Here is a 17,853-nt window from a genome sequence, read left to right on the forward strand (position 1 = left end):
TGGACTATCTCTGATTGTGAGCGGTGTACTTTCGAAGAGTTTAATTATTGAATGCGCCGTCAGGTGGCAGGGCGAAATAAAGAGTCGGTTCGAGTGTATATATATATCAGTGGTTCGAACTAGTGTTAGGAACTCCCGAAACTGGCGCTGTTGTGCTGACAGAACTGTACGTATCCAACAATTTCCGGGCGGTGAGTTGTGTGCGGCAGTCATGGTGGAAAGACTTGGTGGCGGTTGGTCGTATCGGTGAAATCGTTGCTTGTAAAATATTTGACATAATTTGTATCCGATATAAATGGTCTATAATTATTTTTCGGGCATTTGACAAGCAACTGGCTGAAATTTATAACTAGTAGAAAAAGCTCGCTGGTACGCTGTGACAGAGAAAAGTGGGCGCTCAGCTTTAAATAATATGTGTACAAAAATTAGTGACGTGTTGTTTCCATCTTGACGTCTTGGAGAACATAAATAAATGTAAGTATATAGGGTTTCTTACCATTTTCGATTCCTCATCATTTCTTTATTCAAATTTTTCCTATAATTTTCTGCAGTCATTTTTACTCTACGAAATATAACTGAAGTACATAACCTCATTTATTTCTTCAACTCTCATATGGAATGGATTACATCATTGTGTGGGTTCTACTATCTTAACTTCTTTATTGTTATATGATTTTGTACTTCAATTATCCAATGCCATGTGCATGCTTCGTGGTTTTTATAGTATTTCACAACTCCAAGATAACTGTTTCACCATTAATTTGCTTTGCGTAGCCGGATTTTCATGCCTACGCTCGACATACATTTTGAAGTAATGAGAAAAGCAAGAATATAACCATCACGTTTCGTACCGATGCATACAATTTGAAATATAATCACAAATTATCATCCAGTTAATTATCTTTTCGATAGATACCATTTCATTCATACGTAACGTCGTACCTAGAACTGTTCAAGTTGTTAAAATCTGGGACGTACAATTTCTACCACTGAATCACTACTATTTGTTTAAAATGCTGTTGCATGTATTGCGGCTTACCCTTTATCTTGAAAAATTACTGATGTCTACTCGGTGCATATACTAATGGAATTACTCTACCCCAGTCACGTTCCTATCCAATTAAGAGTCGAACAATGAGAGCAGTAGGTGATTCTACCTCTGGCAAGTCAGCAGTGGCTCACAGCGTTGAAACAGCTGCTTAAATTTTCGCATCCTATCAAGAATATCAAGTTTATTAGTGAAGATGATAAAGTGGTTTATAATATCATTCTTTACTGTCCAGTTCATCATGGCGGATCCGGGTGGAGGGATAAACCAGCCTCTAGGGTCCTATCAACCTCCAAAAGCAGCAACAGACCAAGACCTTGATGTAGTTGCCGATACGAAGGATGTTCCCAGTGAGAATAAGAACCAACCTGAAGTGCAGAAAGAAACAATATTGCATGATAAGCAAAGTTTGAAAAAGAAAGAAGAGGTGGTCCAGGTGAAGATATATTAAATTTACGGCTCAAATCAAAGTGGCTAATTTCTAGTAGTAGAATTTCAATTAATGAATTGTAATCTGTCTGCTACAGCAGTGATAATCACATCATAATATATATTGATACATATCATGTAGAAAAAAAAGATGTACTAAACCTGCCGGTGACTGAGAACACTTATTGGACATGTACAATACATATATTTCTACTCCAAGATATACGGAATTAATAGTAATGAATATAACAGATTTAATTATCACCACTGTCGCTAATTTCATGTTATCTCCTAAGTCCATAATTGGAGCCGTAATCAATAACAATGGACGTCATTTTCCTCATTTGCAGGAATATGCTAGAAAACTCTCGAAGATTAAGTCTAGAGCAAAGCTCTCTCGACGCAGTAAAGATGCGTCATCATCTGTTGAGGGTACACCAGAAACAGCGGCTAAATCAAGAATATCAAGTCCCATGGTTGAAAATTTTGATGATGTCGATGACATTAGCCAAGCTAAAACACCGAAAGCTAAGTCTTCTCTTCTGCAAAAAAAACTCATGGAGAATAGAAAAATATTTGAGCAGCGGAGCAGAGAAATGTCAGAGAACAAAAGAGTGGTCAAAGAAAAAGTGGAGGCTATACGGCAACAACTGGATGAAAGCGATACAACGATATTGGAATTGCAAAAAGAACTAACTACCACCTTACCTGTTCAACCAATTGTCATAACAACACAGGTAATGGTGACACTCAAGTGTTATAACTCGTATTTAGAATTAATCCTTTTTTTGATCTGAGAAAATTTTGTTTAGTGAAATAAAATTATACTACATCTTGCAGTATAATGTTTGAAAATGTTTACAAAACATGGAGATTGTATTCAAACTGTTGAATTATTTAGGTCGCAAGTCCAGGCTTGGAGCATTTCAGTTTGCCAGACAGAGACAACCGAATAGCTGAGCTCAGTAATAAAATCTTGGAGCTAGAAGCCACTGTACTTGACTTGCAAGAAAATTTGAAAGAAAAGGACTCTGTTATCAACTCAAAGACCAAGGCTATTACACTGATGACCGCAGATTTATCGAAAAAAAGGAAATCAACATTGGACACACTCGAAGATACGAAAGACGAAATGCGAACGATGCAGGCTAACTTTGTGCTTATAGAAACATCCTTGAAGGAAAAAATTAATAGTTTGCTGCAGCAGCTTCAAGGAAGAGATTCTCGAATCAATGAGTACGAAAATACAGTTGAAGGGTAAGTTGCAGTGTTCAATTTCATTCAATTTGACCCTATCGCTGTTCAACTGACAGTGTATCGAAATTAATTAACTCCCTTCCCAGATTAAAAGAAGATCTTGAGAAAAGAAGAGTAACCGACGTCACCACTGCAGACTTTTCTCGTTCAACTTTAGATACTTTAGCTGAGACAAAGGAAGCGATGAAATCAATGCAAGAAAACTTTATTCTTATAGAATCATCACTCAAATCTAAAAATAAAAATCTCCTCGATCAATTAGAAGAGCGGGAAATGAAATTGGCAGAAACAGAAGAAAGAATATTCAAGTTGGAATCTGCTGCCGGCATAGTCATACCACCTGATATGAAAGATCTTCAATCTAAATTAGAAACATTGGAACAACGCAACCGGCAGTTACAGGATGAAAAATATGAATTGCAAAAATCAGTTGCCGAACTACAAGATAAAGTGATTTCTAATGAATCTGCAGTCAATAACGGACTGATTCTCGAAAAAGATAACAGAATAGCAGAACTAGAGAATTTGATTGAAGAATTGAGAAAATCGAATCAGTTGTTGTTGGAAGAATCGAAAACCGAGTTACAGAATCAAATTCTTGAATTGACATCAAAGAATGAAGAATATTCCAACAAAGTTGATGAGTTAGAAAAACTTGTTCACAATCTGGAATCGGAAAAGAACGAACTTTTGAAAAGAGTACCAGACGATAGCCACGAAACAAAAGAAGATGCAAGAGTGACCAAGTTGTCCAAGGAACTAGATGACTTAAACAAATCGATGATCAAACTCAAGGCTCAACATAAAAGCAAAGTTAAAAGTCTGCAAAAACAACTTGAAAACTTCAAAAAGGTATATTGATTTATTGTGAGGGGTCTGTTGTCAAGCTGCATTTCTGCATAAGATTCTCACCTTTCAGGAATTGATTATTCCTATTAAATTGAAATTGTCATATATCTTTACTAAATTTCAACATTTTTCTGCGACATGCATTTCATCATAGAGCGTTAATTTCGGTGTTTTGATCTAGGTATCTGATACGAATGCAGAGTTGGTTAAGCTAGGGAATCAAGTGACGCTACTAGAGGAAGAAAAAGGTAATCTACAGCTCAGTCTGGTAGACTTTGACGAGCTTAAAGGTAGGAACCACGGTATAATTTTATCACTGTATTTATTCATTACCTTCACTTTTGTCACTCATTCTCACTCGTTTGAGTTTTTTATGTACAATGTTTCAAACAATTGAAGTTCATCCTTTTGAGAACAATTCGTTGAATCATGAATATTTTCACCTGTCCTGGGTATCTATTTATGATAATTGGTAGTGATTGCAGTTTTTACGATCGCAATGAACATAATATTCATCGGGTTTTTCTAAAATTGTCAATTCTTCTGCTTGGAAAATATGTTTCAAACTGTTACAAAATTTATATGTTGCTTAATAGTGGTTTGTACTGATTTTTTGTTTACCTGGAATTTTCGATCGTGACTGATAATTTATGGCTACATACCTATATGATTTCTCTACTTTCATCAATATTTATAACTTTGAAAAACATGATAGATGCAAAATACAATCACGCTTATTAATACCTATGGTGGTGGGAAAAATTCGGACGCTAGTCTACATACATTTTTCAGTTTCATTACACACCTTTGAGAAAATAAAAGTAAACGAGTTTTCTCAAACATTTTTCATTCATCTAGGCAAAGAAGCAATCAAATGGTACCTACTTTATTACTTGTCAAAGTTTGCTTTACTCTAATTTGATACAAACAAAAAAAAGGATTCCGGAAATGAAGCTGTGTTATTTAAATATCTTTATCAAATTATTGTTGTCCAATAAATTAGAATTATTCCAAATTGTGCAGACTAAATTATCGCTGTAACTTTCGAATTTTTACTCAGTTCCCTAAACATGTTTTACAAATATACCATGAAACCTTTTTTGTTTGTAGAACTACATTGTCTAGTATTTAATTACAGTAATAGTGTTTGTCTTAATTCTATTAATCTGAGTTTTCATCATTGGAATATATATATAATAAAAGTATGCCAGTGAAAGAAATTAGAAAAATATTAATATCCGCTAGAATGTACCAGTATTTCATTAGCTGAAGAAAAGATGTTTTTTAACATTACTAACAATATCTGGCTGAAGCGTTACCTACGTGGATTATTCAAGGATTTGATGCATTTTGAAGAAACTATGTAACAGGGTTGTTAAGATGTCAGTTTATGTCAAGCTCCTTTAGTTCTTTCGATTCAAATGTATCCGTACAAGGAACTTCATTTTACAATATGCACAGCTTCCGCAGGTGATTGGCAGGAGCGTATCTCTGATCTTGAAGCTAAGATATCTGCTCAAAGTAATGAGATCGATTCCCAGGTACAAGCCATTGCTACTTTGGAGAATCAAAAATTGGATCTTATACAAGGTAGAACAAAGTTTGTTTATCTATAGTTCAATGTGCACATACACGAAATTTTCATTCTTGTACTATACCATATTCATTATATTGTAGAACTACACGCAGTGAAACAGGAAATCTCTGCTCTAGAGGCTGAAAATGCAGATTCCGAAAACCTCCGAGTGACTGCTGAAATGAAGATCGTCGAACTGGAAGAACAATTGGATGCATTACATAAGTCAATTGCTGATCCTAAGCAATTTGATTTACTGAGCGAGTCGGAAAAAAAGCAATACTTAGATAAAATAGAATCACTGTCCCAAGAGAACAATAATTTGATCGTTAAGTTGGCCAAACTAGAAGAAAAGGGAACGTCTGACACTGGATCAACCGAATCATTTGAGACACTCCATGAAACAGATAGAAACGAACTTTTGAAAAAAATCGATATGCTTTCACAAGAAAATAATGACTTGATTATAAGGCTAACGAAATTGGAAGAGAAAACCGAATCAACAGAATGTTTTGAAAATTTAAGTGATTCTACGAAAAATGAATTAATGAAGAAGATTGAGCTGCTCGTTAAGGAAAATAACAGTTTAACTACCAAGCTGTCGAAAGTTGAAGAGAAAAGCTCCTCCGACACTGGATCTACTGAATCTTTTGAACGCATACCAGAACATGGTGACAATCTATCCAGGCTAGATGTTTTAATACAAGAAAATAACGAACTTGTTATAAAAGTAATCAAACTCGAAGAGAAACTGGCTGAAATTGAAGAAAGTCCCAGTCATGGACCCAAGTCCAAGACCATAGATGATGACGCTATGTCAAATCTGGAATGCAGAGTTCGGGCATTGACCCAGGAAAATGCCGATCTTGTTATTCAATTGACGAAATTGCAAGAAAGATTAGGAGATAAATTTTCGGGAAATCTGATTCAGCAAGTAGAATCTAATGAGTCGATGATAAAAGAGAGAGAAAACGTCTTATCTCAAGAAAATCACTCTTTGGTCATCAGTGTTACGAAATTGAAAGAGAAGAATGAGAAGCTGGAAATTAATTTGGATCTCGTTACTAAAGAAAGAGATAATTTAAAAGAGGCTGTTGATCAGATGACTACCAATACTTTTGCTAGAGAACTTATTGAAAAGTTAAACGAATTGAATCGAAAAAATCAAACTACAGCACAAGGAATACGTGATGAGATTACAAAACTTCTACACAGACTTACAGAAGAAACAGTTGAAGATAAAGACTCGGTTGACTATCAAGGGTCTGTTACAGTAACGTTACTAGAAAATGAAATGGAAAATTACAAAAAATTAATTTCAGAACAAAAAGTGGTGATTGATGATATGAAATCAAAATTGTCTGATACACAAGAGGAATTACTATTACAAACTAAAAAAATTGAAGACTACCAAACTGAGATTACAAACTTGGGTAAACTTGAAATGGAATTGAAAAACACTTCTAGTGTTATTAAAGAATGGGAATTGAGATGTGAAGAAATGGAAAGAAAATTGAAGATTTCTGAATCTGAAAAAGTAATTATTGAGGATGCCATAAAAATACTGGAAGCCGAAAAGTTGAATATGATAAAAGAATTTGAAACGAAAGATTTTGAGATGATAAAACTGAAGAAGGAACTTGATGAAACCATATCGCAGTTTGAATTGAAATGCCAAGAAGAATTTAAAATAGCATCCATCCGAGAAGAAGAAATAACAGCTCTGAAAGAATTAGTTGCCAAAAATGATGCAGCTCTTCGTGATAAATCCGGAACATTACAGACTGACATGATTACAATTGACAGCTTATACAAGGATCTTAATGAGCATAAGAGTCGGATCGAAGAGAAAAACCTCATAATCGAATCATTGAACGAAGAAGTTGCACGATTAAATACTTCTTTAGTAACAAGCAATGCAGAAATTAATAATGCACAAGCCACTGTTGATAAACTATCTGCGGAATTAGAAAACTCCAAAACTTCGGAAGAGTTCAATGAATTGGTCAAGACTTTGCAGGATAGTCAAGAAATAACGAAAGAGATGCAGAATAAAATTGATGAACAGGCAAATGAAATCATCATGACACATGGTAAAATTGAGAATGTTACCTCAAACATCCGTGACATGGCAGAACAATTAGCTAAAAGAGAGGAAGAAATTGCTCAACATACTGAAACTAATAAAAATCTAAACGAAGAATTGCAAAAAGCCAAGTCTGTCGAATCATTGATGACCACCCAAATATCTCACTTGCATAATACATTGGAACAGAACAGTAATTACCTTGAAGATCTTCGGCAAGAACTGAGTAATGCATACAGGAAATTAGAATTGGTGAAAGCACAGCATGTAGAAGACAGAGAAATGCAAAACAGGCGACTGGAGGATTTGATTGAAGAGTTGAATATTAAGTTACAAGAAAATGAAAACTTGAAATTCGAGATAGGAGAGAAAGAAAAACTTCTAAGCCAAAATGTAACTGAAGAGACCAAATTAGCTTTAGAATTGAAAGTCGCAGATCTAGAAGGTAGATTGATGGAATCTGAATCCAAAGGAAAAGCTCAGTTGGATAAAATGAAAAAAATTGCTGCCAATTTGAAGAAAAAGGTAGCACAGTGTCAAGATCTTGAAGCTAAGGTATCTGACCTTGAAGAGAAATGGAATTGTGAAAAGTCAGAAAAAGAAGCGATAAATAACATTATACAAGAGAATGAGTTCGCCATACGTGACAAAGACAATAAAATTTCCGAGCTGGAGAACAAGGTGATAGAAAGTGAAAAACAAACTGCTATAGCTTTGCAGAACGTTGAAGGACTAGCGCACGAGATTGATACATTTAAGCTGAGAGTGAATTCTTTATTGGAACAAGTTACAGAGATGGGGGAAGAAATAGAAAAATTACGGATGGAAATTAGCAACAGGGAATCTTTATTGGAAGATGAGGAAGTAAAGAAACAGAATATTATATCGGAGTATGAAGCGTACAAATTACAGATGCAGGCTGCGTATGAAAAACAACAAAACAGTTTAGAAGAAACTACTGAATGCGCCCGAGAACTAAGAGTGCGAATGGAAGTTATGGAAAGCGAGTATGTTGAACAATTAGGTCTGATCCAAAAACTGAAGGCTGAAAATGGGATGTTGTCCTCGAAAGAAACCCAAATCAATGAAAGATTGGAAAATGTTGAAAAGGAGTCCGAGGAAAGAAAGTTTCTCTTGGAAAAACTGCAGAAAGAAAAAACTGATTCCACTGAAAAAGTTTTAGTACACAAAGCACAGACCTTAGATTGCGAAATGAGTGAAAATGCGGCAAAACCATCTCAGGAACAGAGCTACACCTCGGTGCAAGCCTTGGAGGCAAAATTACAAGAACGAGATGCTGTAATTGAGTCTTTAGAAATTGAACTTGGCAAATCTCACGACAGAGTTAGCAAACTAGAAGAAGCTTTGAGTGCTGTTGAGGAGCGGAGGCATAGCTTGGAAAGAAGAACGGAATTGTTGGGTGCTGAACTCGAGCAATCATTCCGGATAACAGAAGAAGCTTCCTTTAGCGAGGATGTGCTGGAACAAAGATTAGCTATGCTCATGGCTAAAGACGAAGCTATCAGTGACAAATTGAATGAAACAATTGACGAAAACAAGGAATTAACCGAAAAGATTCATAGTCTTCAAGATATTAATATTAGCTTGCAAGAAAAGATTGATGCAGTTGAGGAAGAATTGCAGTACAGCAGAGAGATTAATGAAAAATTGCAGAATGTCGATGTTTTATACTCGGAATTGCTTGATAAACATACTTCGCAAGAATCCCAGATGAAAAAAATACAGCAGGATCTGTATGAAGCTAAACAGTACATAGACAGCTCTGAACGGGAAGTCACTTCTCAAATAAACCAACTTGATTCTGACAAAAAACAGTTACTTGAGAAGTGTGAAAAGTTGGAGGATTTGAAGGTAAATCTTATCCAAGAAATCGAGTCGCTTAAAGATGGTGTAAGCCTTTGTCGACAAAGAATTTCGGAATTAGAAGCCGAAGTGGAAACGCAGAATGAATCTAACCAAAAGTTAGTAGCTGAACGGGCTAAGCGAAAAGAGTCTGTCTCAATGGTAGGCGATTTTCCGGAGAAGGTTGAAAAATTAACATCACTACTTGCTGAAAAAGAAGTTGAAATCGAAAATTATCAAAGGCGGAATATGCAACTGCAAATGGCTGCTTTTGTCACGCCTCAACAGGGTGATGTCTCCGATGTATTTGACACGACAATGCTACCTAATACATCTGCCCCTACCAATGAAATAGCCATGTTGAATAATCTCTTAGCAGAAAAAACACGTCAGTATGAGAGTGTTTGTATAGAATTGGAGAATTTAAAGCAGAGATTAGCCAACGTTGTATCAGAAAATCAACAGTCCTTGAATGAAAAAGATCAGTACTATGCACATCTAGTTACAGAGTCACAAACTCTGCAAGCAGAGTTTAATCAGTGTCGAAATGAGTTGGACAGGATGACTGAAGCCCTATTACAGAAAAACCAAAAAATTGACTCGTTACATGCTCAATTTGGTGACATCTGTGCTCAGTTGGAGGTGTCTGGTAATCATCAAAGCGACAACGACAAAGAAATTGTTAGACTGACAGGAATTATTACAGCAAAAGATGCAGAAATTGAAGCAATTAGAAATGAGTTGGATTTGGCAAATGAGGAATTGCAAACAATCATAACGGCCAAAAAAGAAAACTACAGTCCTACAGATGACAAAAACACTTTGATTGACCAGCTTCAGAATGAAAAGTCTATCTATGAGTCTCAATTGGATGACCTAAAAGTGCAGCAAAAAAGTGCCCAAGAAATTGTCAACCAAATTATATCTACCGCCGAACAGAAAGTTAACAAATTATATGAAATTCGGGATGAAGGAAACACCACGAATACTAACGATCTTCATAAAGTTGCGTCAACATTTAATGAATTGTTAGCTGATTTTGAAACTGTGAAGCTTGAAAATGACGAACTTCGTCTCTCTCAAGAATCGTACATGAACGAACTTATGGAACTGAAAAAGCATGCTACTACTGATGATACAAATACGAATGACCAGCAAGTCTTGGAATTGAAAAGTAGAGTAGATGAAATTACACAGGAGAAAAATGCTCTGCTAGACTTACTGAAGGCACAAGAATTGACAATAAATGGATTGAAAAACGAGTTGGATGAGCTTTTAATAGAAAAAGAATCATTTGAACAACAAGTCTCAGATTCGATCATTATAATCAATCAATTAAAAAATCAGCAGGTCCAAGTAGTTGGAAATACTGCAGAAAAACCAATATCAGACTCAACACCATCCCAGGAACCTGTTGAAAAGAATTTGCATTTGGAAGTTGACTCTGAATGGGACAATAGATCATCTGGCAAACTAGATATCGACGAAGAAGGATGGGGCTGGAGTGCCGAGGAAGTACAATTAGAGGAACAGCATCAATTATCAACAACTACTTTGACACCCAGTGCGGAAATTCAGTTGCAAACCAGAGTGGCAGAGCTGGAAGATCAAATTAAAGAATTGGAAACCAAGATAAATAACCTGGAAGAGGAAAGTAAAGCTATTCAACTAAAGAATGTAAAATTAGTTAAAAAACTCAAAGAATTTAAAGTCCGAAATGAATTGCTGGAACAAAAGGTCAAGCAGCAACAACTGTCGTGTTTCTCGGATTTGGATTCTGCTATTGAAGAAGAATTAAAAGCACAAATTCTGAGGCTGGAAGAAAGTTTGAAAGGTGCTATCCAAGAACAAAAAAAATCTATCACAGAGAAAGAACAGTTGCAGAAAAGGTTAGAAGTCTTGACATCAGCCAATGACAGATTTGTTGAGATGAAGGAAAGACAAGACATGGATATCGAAGTATGGCAAATTCGAAATAAAGAACTCACTAGTAAAATACAGTCTTTGGAGTGGCAGCTCCGAGAAATTTCATCCAATCATGAAGGATCGACTACACCGTCGCCGCAGATTAGAAGTCAGATTAGTGTACCTCCAAGTGAAGTTGATCCATCCAGTGATCAATTATCTAAAACCCAGGAACGGATTGAGGGATTGTGTCAACAATATAAAGAAGAAATTGACGATTTGAAAGAGGAAATGGAAGCGCTAGCAACAGAAAATGAACAACTACAACAACTTTTGGAAGAACAGAAGAATCAAATGATGCCTGTTCAGAGCAAAATTGGTTCAGAACAATCTGATATTATCGTTAAATACGAAGAATTGGCGAAACAAAACAACAATTTACAGATTAGCCTGAACAAATTACAAGAAGAATACAGTTTGCTGAGTAAACAGTACAAGCAAAGCCTTATGGATGCAAATGATCAGGTAACAGCTATGCGTCAACTTAACGAGCTGATGAGAACTGAGTTGACAGCAAAGTCTATTGAATTTGATAATGAAAAACAGTCGTTGATTAAAGACACGGAAGAATGTACTTTAAAAATTAACGAAATGCAACACAAATTAGAGCAAACGCGGCAAGAAAATGTCATGCTATTGCAAAAAGTCGAAATTCTGGAAACTACCAATGAAGAATTATCATCTGTATCAACCTCATTGAGCGAAGTCACAGAGCTATTAAATACAAGAGTGCAAGAGGTGGCTGATTTGAAGCAAAACTACCAGCAACAATACCTTGAAAGAACTGAAACCGAAAATAATTTACGTGGTAACATAGAAAACCTCCGACAAGAGTTGAACAACAAACAGGAAGAAATATTACGTCTGCAACAATCACTGACACAAGAGGTGAGTGAAACTATGCAAAAACAAGGTGCTGAACTGCATGGCCTACAACTGCAGTTATTGGATAAAGATCAAGAGATTGTAAAACTTAGAAATGAGTTAGCCAATGTAGAAACTGATGCGCAGAAGTGTACTCTTGAATTGCAAAGTCATATATCACATATCGAATTATTGGAAAAAGAAAGTCAACATTTGAAGGCAATGCTACTAGAAAAAGAATCAAGCTTAGAAAAAACCTCTGCTGAATTGACAACTTGTCATCAGGAATCAACTAAGAACCTATCTCTATTAGAATATTACCAAAGTGAGCTGTCCAAGTATTCGTCAGAAATAGAAAGAAATCAACAACAGGTGCACAAATTGGAAAATTCGATGGTTAAGCAAATTGCAATAGCTGATACTGATAGAACAAATTTGCAAAGTCAATTGACAGATAAGAGTGAAAAGGAGCAACAAATTGAAGAGCTCAAGGTAGGATTGCGTGAAAAAAATTCTCTCAACGAGTGCCTTCATCAAGAAATAAAAAAATTGTCCGTAGAATTGCATTCTGCCAATGATCGAATTAGCCAGCTTCAAACAGAGCTGGAGGAGAAGAATGTAGAAATACAGAAATTGAACGGAATCTTGATTGAAAAAGAGGCTGCGACAGAAAAAATCAGGCAGCAATTGTACGAAGGACAATTACAGATAGATAGTGTTCAGCTTTCCACGTTCCACCAGCAAGAGCAGGGTTCTGCGCAAGAGGGTGTAGCATTGGCGGATAGTTATCCAAGATTCAAAATGGCTGGCGACACTGACATTCAGCTTCTAACAGATGTTGATCAATTGAGGTCAGAACTGAGCGAGAAACACGAAGAAATTGAACAATATAAATATATGCTGAGCAAAAATACATATCCCGAGCTCATACAGAAGTTACAAGATAACATCAATCAGTTACATACAGACAAATATCAAATGGAACAGTCTTTGGAGAAAAAAATCCAGTTATTGAGTGAAGAATTGGCCTGCAAACAAACAGAAATTGAAAACATTAGACAAGCAACACAGGGACAACGAGAGATTGTTTGGGGAGACAATCATGAACCGGTTGTTGTAGACGAAAAACCATCGATTCACCAAGAAGCTATAGCAAAATTACAAAACGTATTACATGACAAAGAACAGGAAATAAACGAACTGAAATTCGTGATTGCACAGAAGGATTCTCAAATTTCTCTCCAAGATAATGCCAATCCGCAATTCGACGAATTCGAAATTCAGGAAACACTACGACGATTAAACGTGGACTTGTATACCAAGCAGCAAGAAATTGAAAAATTGCAAGCAAGCTTGGTAGAAAAGGAAAAGGATATTAATGATTTGACGGTGACAAAAGAACAATCAGAGAAAGATAGGAACCTAATATCAAAACTAACGTCAGAAAAAAAATTGATCATGGAAGAAGCTGAAAAAGTGCTACAATCTAAACTGGCAGACAAAGAAGCTGAAATCGATGAATTGAAGCAACGTTTAGTGATAGAAACTCAGGAATTGCTTGCCACTTTACAATTGAAAGATACGGATGTGATAAATCTAAGAATGCAAATGGAACAATCGAATTCTCATTATATTGATGACTTGCGAAACAAAGATGAAGAGTTGCTACTTAGCAAATCGGACTTGGCTGAAAACGAAAGGCGCTTAGCAGAAGTCAGTGTTACCAAAGATGCTGAAATTCACAATCTCAAAGTCCAAATCCATGATAAAGATGTTCGTATTGATGAAATGGCTGCACTAATGGAGGAAGAAGAAAGGCAATTGAACGAGTTGCGACAGGTTGTCGAATCTAAAGAAGAAGAAATTATTAATTTGAAAACTCTTTTAGCTGAAACTGTACAGGAATACGAAATTATCCAGAAGTCATTAAGTCGAAATAGAAGCACAGAATCCGCTGTTACCCCAGACGAGAGAAAGACGGAATCGGCAGATACAATCGATAGACCTTTAGAAGAAGGTGACAATTTAATGTCACATCCAGTTGTGTCCGTCGAAGGTGAGCTCGATCTTGCTCTCTATATGTTACATCAGAGAGATGTCAGATGCGAAGAACTGACATTAGAATTGATGCAGGTAAGATCGTTGTTCAAAATTTTTTTTTTTGGGTAATAAAAGTATATTTTGTCATTTTTTAATACTAAATTGATGTGCGACGAATTCATTCCATCTTTTCAGTTGTTAGAAGAACGTGACACTCTGCAGCTGAGACTATCTAATGCAATTCGAATTAATGAAGAATTGCGACAACAGAAAACGACAATGTCCAGTCCTAAGACAGAGGCCTTGCCTTCGACATCTTCGAACGAACCAATAGTCGAGCATCCATCTCCATCTAGAACAGAAGGCCCTATCGAAATTGCAACGGATGCACTAAATGTTGAGACTTTACCAGCTGGAGAAGACAAGAGTGCTCTTGCTCAAAAGTAAGTCATTGTGCAATAATTTCAGATTTGATGAATGTATTTCTTGCCCATATTCTTAGTAAAGAACCTGTAATAAGTTAAGATCCCTTCAATATGTTGCATTATTATATTATAGAGTCGTGAAAGCATTCTAGTAATTACATCCCAATTATTCATTTGTTCATATAGATACAACAAGATCCTTGTTTTCGTGTCAAACTTAGATAAATGTCCTATCCCATAAATTGCGTCTGGACGCCGATCTGGTTTTGTATCATTTGCCATTAGATTTGTTCGAAGCTAACTTAGCTTTAATTAATATTTCCTTACCGATTACTGCCCCATGCTTAACAGTTTCCCAAAGCCCAGAGTAAGCTAGTTTTTGTGACAGGCTCTCTCAGTTACACACTGTGCATCAAAGGCGAGATGTAAGATTATGCGACGACCGAGAATCCAGACACACACAGCAAATGTCGTTTGTTACACGCAGGGATATGCTGAATTCCTTACCCCCTGAAGCAGCAGCCAGATTGGTGAATGCCAACTACACTCTATGTATGTATTGAATTGAAAAGCATGTGTCCGGAATTATATTGTGGCTCAAAGATTCGAAAAGGGGTGACTGCAATGTAATTAGTGAACCTTGCAATAATTGTTTCAATTTTTCTTACAGCTCGAGATGTCCAGAGTCAGTCAAGCGTTCTCATGAACTGGTTGTGGGGGAAAAGGTGAGATATATTTTACTATAATTTTGAATTGCACAATTTGAATACTAATATCATTTTGCAACGATTATAATACAATTACTGAGGTGTTATTTTCTTTTTCTTCTGTTCAAGCACTCCGAAAGTAATGCATATGTGATGAAGGCAATTCAAACGTGACTTCAGTACAACAATGTATAAAATAGTCTTTGACTAGACACATTCCTAATGTAATGAGTCCAAATTCTGGTACGATACATTATAACAAAGGTTATGAATCGAGGCTATAAGTTTAACAACATAATAATGATTGAATAGAATTTTCCAGAATTTTTTAGTCTTTTTATTCAAATAGAACAAACTGAAGTCTTCTCCGTTGTTATTAAGGACATTATATCAGTGGGATAATCCTTGATTTGTGACCAAATGAAATCGAAAATTTACACATTGTAAAGAGTTGTCCTGCCCATATTTGGTGAAACGGACCCCGTATGTACATCATAGTATCTACCAACAGTGAGCAGAGGGAAAAAGTAATAAACGGTCCGTGTCACCAAATATTCATGGCATGTACATATATTTGTTGTTGACTTCCAATCGTTGAAAAATTATATTTATGCCAATTGTTATAATTTGAGTGTCAATATTTGATGTTTGTAGTAATATTCCACAAATTCAATTCAGCCATACGTGAATTTTGTATAGTTGATTTGCGTTATCCAACCAGCCTTACCTTCGCAGCTGCCATGAGTCAATTATTCAATGGATTGAATTTTTTGTACATACACGTTTGTCAAATCGGTCATTATAAAAATCCATTGTTTTTTGATACCTGGCATACTTGCATAACACCAGTCGAATGTACCAAACTAAAACTTAACTACGCATTTACAATATAATTCATGAAATATTTAAATAGACGAAACTCCGAAGTATAAAATATAGTAGGGAACCTTGGTTAAAAAAAGGTGTAAAAGAAATAAAACAAAAGAAGACGAACAACACTTTCCAGAAAAAAAAAATATAAAATGTTGCAAACTACTGTATTATATAGTCATAGAAAACATGAGTGTGTATAATAATAATAAATACTTGAAATATTTATATAAGAATGCCTTGAAGTAATGTAATTTCAGTGATTTTTAACTATTCGATTGTAATTATTGGAATAAATACTAATGTTGTTATACTGCTTAGTAATATTTGCAAATTGTCAATTTATTTTCATCCCGAATTAGGGACTATCAATTAATTACATTATATTCCTTACACAGGAGCAGAAATAAGGGGCAGTGATTATTGCCTTACACAACATAAAAATTAAGTTGAAAAATTGGAAATTCTACATACATGGACTGCTTAATTACACATATTTGATTTCATTTTTTGTTATATTTTTAGTTAACTCACAGCCTGAATAGTCGCATGTAATTGTAATTGTAACTTTTCAGATTATTCATATTGTCTTCACAATCTATCAGAGAAACTATGTCGAATAATTGGACGTCAATCAGGAATTAGCTTGATGATGTGTGACTGTGCTTATCGAGATGAATCCAATCTTGTTTTCAATATATAATTGCCAATTTTGTTAAACCCTGTATATACTCTTATTTTGTTAATGGTAAAATCACACAATTGCTTTTGTCTCGAAATGATATTAATAATTATGCATTATTATGAGCACATATAATAGTGTTACGCTAATGTTGGAGACGAGGCTTCTTTCAAGAAGTCAGGCATTCAAATTTTTTTACAATCCAGAGCCATATATGTCCAATTATTATTTTGATCATTGGTTCTGTCAAAAGTACAATTTATCATAGCATTTTCAATTTCAGATATCATACAACAACGCTAGAAATCAGCTCCTGTATTCGTACTAAAACAATTTCATTAGTGCTCGAACAATGTTGTTCATCATATGGTGGCTCTATCGAAAGTATTCCTTCAATGTTCAAGATATTACCATTTTCCGTAACAGGGAAACGATTTTCTAATAGTAATTCTCTGACAGCATTTTTTCTCCGCATAATAATAGATTCTGGCGTATCTTCGCTAGATGATAAAAATAAATCCAGTACGTTTGTTTCAGTCCTTGTGTGTACTTCCATATTGTCAATCGCATGTCCCATTATTATCTTCAGGTTTTGTTTGTCGCAGGATGGGTTTGCCAAAATAAAGCTGAGGAATTATACACATATATCGTTTACTGTGTTATGCCTTTAGTAACATGTTTCTAGATTTTAATCATGAAATGCCGAGGCTTACAAGTTAGCCGTGCAGTATGGAACCCTTCATTCTATGTGAATTTTTTACTACTGAAAAAAAACTCGAATCGTATTCTGGACGCGTGCGAGTACTTTATAATGCTTTATTATACCTGTAGCTGATTGTGAACAGGCAAACATGATAATGGACAAAGGAATAAGTGAACGTAACATAAGTATACCTAACCTTTCTGATACCGGATCTATTGTGTAAACAACACCGGAGTAACTACGACCATCTTTAGTTTTAATCGAAACGGTCTTATTAACGTAACTTTTCAATGTGATAGGATCATTCTTGTAAACCTTGTGCGAAAATTTCCACTCATTATCAGTCATTTTTCAGGTGCTGATCAGTGTCAAGGATGGGACGAAGATTATACCACACGTACTGATACGTGACAGTTGACGAAGCACACATAAATGTGCAAAATCGGTTCGACATTAGCGGGGGCGAACAACGTTCAACGTCGTTTGTTC

The 17,853-nt window shown here is 35.6% G+C and overlaps 2 protein-coding genes across 2 annotated transcripts; one reads left to right on the plus strand and one right to left on the minus strand.

Moving 5' to 3' along the window:
• The first annotated feature begins 188 nt into the window (after positions 1-188).
• LOC124185648 (golgin subfamily B member 1-like) lies at positions 189-15,636 on the plus strand. The gene is made up of 12 exons (XM_046576604.1): positions 189-474; positions 1,284-1,484; positions 1,828-2,214; positions 2,379-2,734; positions 2,821-3,586; positions 3,765-3,873; positions 5,045-5,173; positions 5,261-14,070; positions 14,173-14,420; positions 14,791-14,954; positions 15,073-15,127; positions 15,239-15,636. Exons 2-12 carry the CDS (start codon positions 1,290-1,292, stop codon positions 15,261-15,263), a joined length of 11,244 nt encoding a protein of 3,747 aa, XP_046432560.1. The 5' UTR covers positions 189-474; positions 1,284-1,289; the 3' UTR covers positions 15,264-15,636.
• A 938-nt stretch (positions 15,637-16,574) lies between these two features.
• LOC124185647 (gem-associated protein 6-like) lies at positions 16,575-17,712 on the minus strand. Its single transcript, XM_046576602.1, has 2 exons — positions 17,561-17,712; positions 16,575-17,287 (listed from the first exon to the last, which is right to left on the minus strand). Exons 1-2 carry the CDS (start codon positions 17,710-17,712, stop codon positions 16,948-16,950), a joined length of 492 nt encoding a protein of 163 aa, XP_046432558.1. The 3' UTR covers positions 16,575-16,947.
• Positions 17,713-17,853: the final 141 nt, after the last annotated feature.

Source organism: Neodiprion fabricii, chromosome 6, assembly GCF_021155785.1.
Source record: "Neodiprion fabricii isolate iyNeoFabr1 chromosome 6, iyNeoFabr1.1, whole genome shotgun sequence".
NCBI lineage: Eukaryota > Metazoa > Arthropoda > Insecta > Hymenoptera > Diprionidae > Neodiprion > Neodiprion fabricii.

Excerpts from the sequence above, each read along its gene's own strand:
- LOC124185648 (XM_046576604.1), top strand. The coding sequence starts at position 1,290 with ATGGCGGATCCGGGTGGAGGGATAAACCAGCCTCTAGGGTCCTATCAA. Across the intron at positions 2,735-2,820 it reads TACGAAAATACAGTTGAAGG|ATTAAAAGAAGATCTTGAGA; the intron begins GTAAGTTGCAGT and ends CTCCCTTCCCAG. Across the intron at positions 14,955-15,072 it reads GAATGCCAACTACACTCTAT|CTCGAGATGTCCAGAGTCAG; the intron begins GTATGTATTGAA and ends TTTTTCTTACAG.
- LOC124185647 (XM_046576602.1), bottom strand. The coding sequence starts at position 17,712 with ATGACTGATAATGAGTGGAAATTTTCGCACAAGGTTTACAAGAATGAT. Across the intron at positions 17,288-17,560 it reads ATAGATCCGGTATCAGAAAG|CTTTATTTTGGCAAACCCAT; the intron begins GTTAGGTATACT and ends ATAATTCCTCAG.